Source organism: Chrysochloris asiatica, unplaced genomic scaffold (assembly GCF_000296735.1).
Source record: "Chrysochloris asiatica unplaced genomic scaffold, ChrAsi1.0 scaffold00156, whole genome shotgun sequence".
In the NCBI taxonomy this organism is placed as follows: domain Eukaryota; kingdom Metazoa; phylum Chordata; class Mammalia; order Afrosoricida; family Chrysochloridae; genus Chrysochloris; species Chrysochloris asiatica.
In genome coordinates, this window is record NW_006408674.1 from 5813602 (window position 1) to 5824138 (window position 10537).

Below are 10537 nucleotides of genomic sequence, written 5' to 3' on the forward strand. Positions count from 1 at the left end.
TGTCTCAGTGAGCTGTGAGCTCATGGAGGACTGCCCTGGTTCTCTTTGGTTCCTGAGTCTGGGGTAGCAGACTCGGTAAAAGTTGTTGATTGAGCTGCTGAAGATGCTGGGTTGTGGTGCTAGGAATATTCCATTTAGAAAATTTAACAGTTTATTTCCTTATGAATTTTTATTTCACTCAAGTGTTTACCATGCACCAACTGGGACAGAGAAATGTGAAGACATAGTCCTTGCTCTCTAGCAGCGACTGTCTAGTCATGAAAATAATGTATATCAGGATGTGTGTGTGTGCAAAACTTATATGATTGATTCTCTTTTAGGTTAGGTGACTGTAGGTGGGGACAGTTCTCTTGTTGTTCCTGCCACCTGCAGGGTGGGAGTCTTGGCCACTGGCACAGACTAGGGGCGGAGGTGAGGCATGGTGTTGGGTCCAGGGGCAACTACTGCTCTGTCCAGCATGGAGAGAGTGGGTTCTCTTATGTCTTGAGCATTTTCTGAGAACTTGAGGCAACACTGAAATAAATCTTTAGTAGCTTGGCAGAGAACCATGACCTGCAGCTTGTTGGTCAAAACAGGTTTAAAATACTAGTACTTAATTGAACTAGACAGTTGTGATGGCTAATTTTATTTGTCAATTTGGCTAGACTATGGTTTAGTGTTTTGGCCAAATCTAGTCTATTGCTGTTCCATAATGTAACATAATGCAATATAACAATCAGTCAGTTGAACAGTTTCCTTAGGGAGTGTTGTGCCTCTGAATTATGGATAGATATTTTGGCAGCATTTGCTGTCTCTATACATCGGTATTTTCCCCACTGCCTGACCTACAGCACTTGGGCTGCAAGCCTGCACAAACATCCAGCCTGTCACCTGACCTATGGATTTTGAACCTTCCCATCACCATGACTAAGTGAGCCAGCCCTTTGAAATGTATCTATCTATCTATCTATCTATCTATCTATCTATCTATCTATCTATCATCTATCTATCTATCTTTCCATCTATTGATCTATTATCTATCCACCCATCCATCCAGATAATTTCACTTGTTCTTTTTCTTTAGAGAATCCTAAGATAACAGTTTAAACAGGAAATATATCAAACTGAAGAATTTGTAGGCAAAAGTACTATCAATCCAATCTACGGCTCAAAGAATGTGGAGGTTCTCTCAAGGGGATGGAAAGGAGGCACTGTGCTAAGTATTTCTATATCTGTCATTGCCTGTTAGCCTTACTGCAGCCATCATGTTTGGACAAAGGCAAATCGGAGCTCTGAAAGCTTAGGTAGAGTTTAGAGGTTAGAACAGTCAGCTTGTAGGCATTAGAGGTGGGATCCCAGCATGAGTCTCATTAATTCAAAGTCCTTGCTCTTGCATGTCAGGCATGAATGTTGTTGTTGTTAAGTACCCTCGAATCGGTTCTGACCAAAGCGACCCTGTATAGGATTTCCAAGGCACAGCTGGTGAGCTTGCAGTTCAAATGGCTGCTTGCAGCCGGGTGCATTAACCCACAGCACCACACCAGGACTCCAAGGCATGAATTTAGACACCTTTTAAATTAATTTGAGTCACATCAATTCAGCTTTGCATTCTATCTTTGAACACGTTAAAGAGGTCTTCTGCAGCACATCTGCCTAGTGCAATACGCCATTTGATTTCTTGACTGCTACCCTCAATGAGTGTTGGTTATGGATCTAAGCAAAATGAAGTTTTTGATAACTTCAATCTTTTCTCTGTTTATCAGGATATTTATTGGGCCAGTTATGAGGATTTTCATTTTCTTTCCATTAAAGTGCACTTCCATGCTGAAGACTGTAGTCGTTGATCATCATCAGTAAGGATTTAAAGTCCTCTTTGTTTATGACAAGCAAGGTTTTGTCATCTGCATACTGCAGATTATTGTCTTCCTCCAATCCTGAGGCCATGTTCCTCTTCATATAATCCCGTTTCTCAGATTATTTGTTCAGCATGTAAGTATGGCGAACACATACTTATTCAAGCTACTTATCCTGACACACAACTTTCCTAATTTTAAACCACTCAGTATCCCCTTATTCTGTTTGAATGACTGCCTCTTCATATATTTACAGGTTCCTCGTGAGCACAACTGAAGTCCTGGTGTGGCACTGTAAGTTAATACGCTGGACTGCAAAGTCAGTTTGAACCACAAGGTCTGCAGTTCAAGTTCACCAGCTGCTTCTTGGAAACCCTATATAGGGTAGCTATGAGTTAGAACCTACTCAACAGCACTTAACAAGAACAGAAACGAGCACAATCAAGTGCTCTGGAATACTCACTCTTTACAATGTTATCCGTAGTTTGTTATGATCCACACAGTTGAATGCCTTTGCACATCAATAAAACACAAATAAACATCATTTTGATATTTTGTGCTTTTAGTTAAGAGCCATCTGACTTAGCAATGACCTGTTTTGTTCCACATCCTTTTCTGGATCCAGCTTAAATTTCTGGCAGCTCCCTGTTGATGTATTGCTGCAGGTTTTTGAATTATCTTCATCTAAATTTTACTTATCCTGACACAGCCAGAGTGCTCCTTAGAGGCCAAGATGGCCAAACTTCGTCTCTCATACTTTGGACATATTGTCAGGAGGGAACAGTCGCTGGAGAAGGATATCATGTTTGGTAAGATGGAGGGTCAGAGAAAAAGAGGAAGACCCCCAACAAGATGGATCGGCCTGGTGGCAGCATTGATGGACTCAAATGTGGCAACAGTAGTGAGGTTGGCCCAGGACCGGACATTGTTTCGTTCTGCTGTGCATAAGGTCACTATGAGTCAGTGCCAACTCGATGGCACCTAACAACAACAACAAATTTTACTTGCATGTGATATTAATGTTCGATGATTTTCATATTCTTTTGTGCCACTTCTATTTGGAATGGGCACAAATATGGGTCTCTTTCAACTGGGTGACCAGGTAGCTATCTCCCAAATTTCTTGGCATAAGCAAGTGAGCATCTTCAGTGCTGCATCAGTTTGTTGAAACACTTCAATTTGCATCCCATCAATTCCGGGAGCCTTGTTTTTTGTCAAAATTCTGCCACGCAATTTCCATCACCATTTCCATCACCAAGGCCACATTTTTCATCTATTGATTCTTCCTCTCTGTTTCCAACTTACACATTCCAACCCCCAGTAATTATCAATGCATCTTGACTGCATGTTTGATCAATTTCAGATGAAGAAGTTGGTAGAATTCTTCAATTTCATCATCACTGACTTTAGTGGTTGCTACATAAATCTGAATAATAGTAATATTAAGTGGTCCTCCTTGTAAGTATATAGATATTGTCCTATCACAGACAACACTGCACTTCAAGACAGACCTTCAAATGTTTTTAACAATGAATGTGACGCCATTCCTCTTCAATTTGTCATTCTCAGCATAGTAAGCCATATGATTTTCAGATTCAAAATGGCCCATATTAGTTCATTTCAGCTCACTAAGGCCAAGAATATTGATCTTTATGTGTTCCATTTAATTTTTGATGACTTAGAATTTTCTGAAATTCAAACTTCATACATTCCACATTTCAATTATTAATGGATGTCTGCAGCTGTTTCTTCTCATTTTGAGTTGTTCCCCATCAGCAAATGAAGGTTCCATAATCTTTGCTCCATTTTTGTCATTATGGTCAACTCTACTTTGAGGAGGTAGCTCTTCTCCAGTCATATTTTGCATGCCTTCCAACCTGAGGGTCTATATCTGACAGTGTTCTGATGCTACGCATATGGTTTTCAGTGGCTAACCATTCAGAAGTGGCCTGCTTCTCCTTCTTCCTAGTCTGTCTTAGTCTGAAAGCTCTTCTGAAACCTGTCCACTATGATTGACCCTACTGGTATTCAAAATACTGGTGGCATAGCCTCCAGCATCACAACAAAATATAAGCCACCTTACTAGGAAAAAAGTGTCAAAGAGAAAAGATGTCAGCTTGAGGACTATGGTACGCCTGACACAAGTCATGGTATTTTCAATAACCTCGTATGCATGCGAAAGCTGGACAGTGAATAAGGAAGAATTGATGCTTTAGAGCTATGGTGTTGGAGGAGAATATTGAAAGTGCCATGGGCTGCCAAAAGAACCAACAGATCTGTGTTGGAAGAAGGGCAGCCAGAGTGCTCCTTGGAAGCCAGGATGGCCAAACTTCATCTCTCATACTTCAGACATGTTGTCAGGAGGGACCAAACATTTGGTAAGGTGAAGGGTCAGAGAAGAAGAGGAAGTCCTCCAGCAAGATGGATTAGCAAAGTAGCAGCATCAATGGGCTCAAGCATGGCAACAACTGTGAATTTGGCCCAGGACTGGGCAGTGTTTTGTTCTGTTGTACACAGGGTCGCTATGAGTCGGTATCGACTCTATGGCACCTAACAACAACAACAACTAGGAAAAAATGACATATGGGTAGTGGTTGCAGGCCTTAAGACTTAGTTCTGATTGCTTCGTGGGAGAATTCTCAGCTTCCGTATCGGAGACCCAGCTTCAGTTCCTGGCCAATCCAGCTCACACACAGCTACCTCCTGTCTCTCAGTGAGGGTCTGCATTTTGCTATCGTGATGAGCATGTTTCAGTGAAACTTCCAGACTAAGACAGTCTAGAAATAAAGGTCTGATGACCTACTTAGAAAAACCAGCCAATGAAAAACTTATGTGTCTCAACAGTCTAATCCTCCACCAATTCTGAGGATAGTGCAGAACTGGGTAGGGTCTCATTCTTCTTTGTGTGGTGCCATCATAAGTCGGTAGCCAGCTCAATGGCAGCTAGCAACAAGAAGACCTACTGAAGATTCTGAGCAAGCAGGGGACTTGATGGAAATACCGCTGGAAATTTTATGTGGGGCTAGATGGGTTGGAGATACAAGATTGATGCAGAGGCAGGGCGTCAGGTAGGCAGTATAATATAGCAAAGAGAATTCTTGCAATAGAGCCAAAAGGAATGGGGTCCCATTTTGCCAATGGTTTTAATCTATTTGGGTTCAATTTACTCTTTTTGGGCTTAATTTTTCTCAGCTGAAAAATAGGCATCATCATTGCACGATATCACCTCTTTCCAGCACTGACACATTGTACTAGAATTCAACTTATTAACAGACCTCAAGCTTGAAATGATGAAGGGTTAAATTAGCAGGGTTATCAACTGAAGAAAGAGAAAGGAAAGATATTCTGGAATTTGAAATGATAGGGCTTAAAAGATGATTCAGTATAAAGGGACATAAAGGAGGTGAGAAATAAAAATAATTTTGAGTCTATCATGGGATATTATGATTTTGATAGTTCCAAAATAATGATGGTGGGTTTTAGGAGGAAGATGATGAGTATGGTTTTAAATACTACTGAGTACTGTGGATTGAACTGAGTCCCCTCAAAATATTTGCTGGAATTGCATTGGGCAAAACTGCTGTAAAAGGTCTCTTTAAAGTGTTGAAGAGCAATGATGACACTTTGAGGATGAGGATCTACCTGACCCAAGCCATGGTATTTTCAGTCACCTCATATGCATGGGAAAACTGGACACTGAGTAAGACCAGAGACGATTCAATGTACTTGAATTATGGTGTTGACAAGAAATATTGCATGTATCATGGACTGCCAGAAAAACAAACAAATCTGTTTTTGAAGAGGTAACAGCCAGATTGCTCCTGCAAATTGACGATGGTGAAATTTGTCTCATGTACTTTGGACATGTTATTAGGAGGGACCAGTCCCTGGAAAAGACCATGAGGCTTGGTAAAGTTGAGTATCGACACAAAGAGGAAGACCCTCAATGAGATGGATTAACAGAGTGCCCGCAACACTGTGCTCAAGCATAGCAACAGTGAGGATGGCCCAGGCTTGGGCAATGTTTCCTTCTGTTGTACATAAGATCACTGTGAGCAATGCTGACTCAGACACCTAACAACAGTATAAGCCAAAATACCTGTGAGTCTAATCTAGTCACCTTCCAGAACACAATGTAATGTCATGTAAACAATCTGTTGAAGTTATACCTCTGTAGGGCAGAGCCTACATGGACTCACTTCTGAATTACATATATAGAGCAGCATAAATAGAGACATGGATGTGCATTTTGGGGAAGGCAGATGTCGTTGCAAGGACTGTCTTCAAACCAAGGTACACTAAGAAGGAATCAACACAACCGAGACCTCTAGGACTTCGAGAAAACTGTGACTCTTTAAAGCCTCTCACTTGAGATGTTTCTGTCACACCAGCACTAGGAAACTAAGACATAGAGTAAAAACTGAAAACAAACTATCCTGGACTCTGGTACCTGCAGGACCCTAACAGTGAGGGCCACTCAAAGTCTGCTCCATTGGTGCTTTCCTTCCCCTGGTCCCAGCCCTAACCTTGTGGGAGGAAGAGATTTAAAAGCCAATATAAAGGACAGGCAGAAAAGAAGAGAGTGTCAAGTTCATAATAGTCCTTACCTGCAACCAGTCTCCCGCTGTGAACTGTGGGGGACAGTCTGTCCTGGCACAGGATTTACGAGATGAAGCCTTGGGCCCCTGGCACAATTCATCGGAGAGATTCAGAAAGCTGCCATCTGTCAACAGCTGCCGGCAGGTGACTCTTCGAGTCTGAGTTCCCCCACCACATGTCCTGGAGCACTGAGGAGACAGGAGGTGGAGACTCAACGAGGTTGGCATGACCCATTCCGTGCCAGGACAGTGTAGTGCTCTTCACTATCTACCTGGGCTAGGCCATGGAGGCCCGCCTGCCATACCTGCTGCCATTCTTCAATGTGCCAGCTAGGAGGGCAATCAAACTGATTGCATGCTTGCAAGGCATGGGGCTTTTCAGCTCTGCATTCTTCAGGAGGGACAAGGGATTCTCCAGGGTGCAGGCAGTGTACATCTCGAGTCTGGATTCCAACACCACAGGTAGCTGAGCAGGGTCCCCAGGAGCCCGTGTGCCACCTACATCAAACAATACGTGTGCAAGTTGAGTTATTCAACGGCAATCCGAGCATAAACAATTCCAAATTCTCTTGAATTCCAAAATTCAAATTCTGTATAAAGGTCCCGGTCTCTGGTGGTACAAATGGCTTCCACTGCTAACCAAAAGGTTGGAGGTTCAGTAACCCAAGTACACATGGAAAAGAAAGACCTTGTGATCTATTTCTGAAAACTCAGTAATTGAAAACCCTGTGAAAAAAAAAGTCCCACTCTGACACACATGATTGACAAGATGGCACAGCGTCATGCTGTATTTCATTCTGGTGTACGCAAGGTCGAGATGAGTCGGAGTTGGCTCAATGACACCGAACAACAACAACAAATGATACACACAGTCAGTATGAGTTGCAGAAACTCAACAACAACTGGTTTTTATTTGGTTTATAAAGATCCCAGAGCCATAGTATTTCCAATGTTGTTGTTAAATGCTGTCAAGTTAGTTCCAACTCCTAGCGACCCTGTAGAGGGTTTCCAAGGAGTGACTGGTGAGTTCAAACCACTGACCTTGTGGTTCAGGTTCAAACCAACCTCGTAGTTAAGTGCTTATCCTATAATGCCACACTGGGACTCCACAGACACAATTAAAATACAGAAGTACAATGTTTAAAGCAGGGCATGCCAAGTGTTTAGAAATCTTACCCAGTGAGGAAAGTCCAGGGTAAAAAAAAGTAGGTTTCTACTAGGCTTGTCCAACCACCATATATCAATCATAAACTTTTGATTTTGTTTTGAATAGAACTCCAAGGCAATGATGATTTATACAGGTGTCAAAAGAACTTTTAAATAATTAAAAGCATACTTCAGGAAATCTTCTGGGCACCTGGATTCAGTATTGGGAATGTCCCTAAGAAAATGCTTTTATATTAGGATTGAATTCATAACATACTATAATGTGATTTCCAATAAGATCTTGGAAAAATCAGGTTTTCTCATGAAACATCTGTAAAAATGGAAACCAAGACAGCTGTTCTTGATTCCTGTTTCCAAGTTGCCTTCATGGAAGATTTTCCCTACATATACTCCCATCAGAAACATGAGAGTACCTGGTTTCCCATACCCCTACCAATGCTGGAGAATGTTACTTTTTAAATCTCTGTACATCTGATTGGTGGGAAACTGTACATTATGCTCATTTAAACTCTTAAAATTTAAATTATTAGAGAGCATGGATTTTTAACTAGTAACTGTAATAATGTATCATGAGAAAATCATCTTTAAATGCTTGAAATGTATATAAAAGAATGTTTGCTCCAGTGTAGTGTGTAATACTAAAAAAATAAATAACTTTTAAAAAGGAAAGAAGACACTTATTTATTTAATATTCAGGTACAAAATAAATTATGCTGTGTCATTCACACAGTATAATGCGAACAGCCATTAAAATAATAATGAAGGTGTATAATGATTTACGTAGAAGTGCACCCATGAAAAATTTTTATTAGAGAAAAACAAGCCAGGTCTTAAACAGCTTGTGGAGTATAATCATGTTTTGTATATTTATTCATGCATGCAGAAAAAAGTCTGGATAATTATTTGATGATCTCTTAGTGAAAAAGAAGAGAACATCTGGATAATTATTTGATGATCTCTAAGAGAAAAAGAGGAAGACCCCCCCAATGAGATGGATTGGCTAAGTGGCAGCAATGATGGACTCAAGCATGACAACAATAGTGAGGTTGGCCCAGGACCGGGCAGTGTTTCGTTCTGCTGTGCATAAAGTCGCTATGACTTGGTACCGACTCGATGGCACCTAACAATAGTAAGTGATGGGATTTTTATTTTCCTTATTCTTTTCAGGGTTAACCCTGATTTTTCTTATAATAAACATTCATTATCATAAAAAATGAAGTTAGTTCTTTGAAAAAAAATTAGTACTCATCTGAAAGCGATTTTTAATTTTCTCATTCAGAATTTTTGTAATACATATTCTAATTTAAGTACAGAAAAAAATAAAACTATACTAAGAATATACATTGTGAAGTATGAGTATTCTGGAACACTTAATTGTGCTCATGAGGAATCTGTATATGGACCAAGAGGCAGTTGTTCAAACAGAGCATGGGAACACTGAATGGTTTAAAATTAAGAAAGGTGTGTGATAAGGTTGTATTCTTTCACCATACTTATTCAATCTGTATGCTGAGCAAATCATCCGCGAAGCTGGGTTACATGAAGAAGAATGTGGCATCGGGATTGGAGGAAGACTCATTAACAACCTGCAATATGCAGATGATACAACCTTGTTTGCTGAAAGTGAAGAAGACTTAAAATATTTACTGATGAAGATCAAAGAGCACAGCCTTTGGTATGGATTACATCTCAATGTCAAGAAAACAAAAGTCCTCACCACTGGACCAGTAAACAACATCCTTATCAATGGAGAAAAGATTGAAGTTGTCAAGGACTTCATTCTTCTTGGATCAACTGTCAACACTCACGGAAGCAGCAGTCAAGAAATCAGACGATGTATTGCATCAGACAAATATGCTGCACAAAACCTTTTTAAAGCGTTGAAGAGCAAAGATGTCAGCTTGAGGACTAAGATGCACCTGACCCAAGCCATGGTATTTTCAATAACCTCATATGCATGTGAAAGCTGGCCAGTGAATAAGGAAGACCGTAGAAGAATTGATGCTTTTGAGTTATGGTGTTGGAGAATATTGCCATGGGCTGCCAAAAGACCCAACAGATCTGTTTTGGAAGAAGTGCAGTCCGAGAGCTCGTTGCAGGCCAGGATGGTCAAACTTCATCTTGCATACTTTGGATATAGTGCCAGGAGGGACCAGTCACTGGAGAAGAATACCATGTTTGGTAAGGTAGACGGTTAGAGAAAAAGAGGAAGACCCCCAGAGAGATGGATTAGCAAAGTGGCAGCATCAATGGACTCAAGCGTGGCAACAATTGTGAGGTTGGCCCAGGATTGGACAGTGCTTCGTTCTGTTGTGCATAGGGTTGCTATGAGTTAGTACCAACTTGATGGCACCTAACAACAACAAGAAGAATCTAAAATTTGAATATATAAACATATATTCAAAGATGTCAAATACAATAGGGCAAAAAGTAAAATTTTAATTCTAAAAAAACCAACATTGAAGTGATGATAATTATAAAAGTTTGGAGATGCAATAAAAAGTATTAACATATATAAAGCAAGAGCTATTAGATGTAAGTAAAACTGACAGAAATATAATTTTAAGATAAAAAAATTAAAATATATTTTTGAAAAATACTGGCATATCAAGAAGACAAACTTTAATAAGACTATAAAGTTTTAATAATACATTTCAAAATCTTGGTAAAAAGGAAAAAGATTGCTTTTTAGGAAACTAAAAAATTCCACTAAAAAAATTGAACTGGACTCTGCTAGCTTGTGATTTAGTTTCCACAGGTTGGGAAACAGGTTAATTCCCACATGATTTATAATGACCCAAAGTAGAGGAGGAAATATTTTAATGAATATTATGAAGCCAACAGAAACCTGAGCACAAAATCTGACAAAAATAATACCAGGGAACATCAGAAAATTTGAGGATAAATCACATTGTCTTTCCATTCCATTTTCCCATATAT

General features: G+C 40.1%; 1 protein-coding gene across 1 annotated transcript in view; it reads right to left on the reverse strand.

Moving 5' to 3' along the window:
- The window catches only part of ADAMTSL3 (ADAMTS-like 3), a 465021-nt gene that overhangs the window by 129495 nt on the left and 324989 nt on the right, over nt 1-10537 (reverse strand). Inside the window, exons 17-18 of the mRNA XM_006870947.1 lie at nt 6736-6928; nt 6440-6619 (exon numbers count right to left, since the gene is read on the reverse strand). Of these exons, the coding sequence (XP_006871009.1) occupies nt 6440-6619; nt 6736-6928 (373 nt within the window). The remainder of the gene's footprint in view (nt 1-6439; nt 6620-6735; nt 6929-10537) is intronic.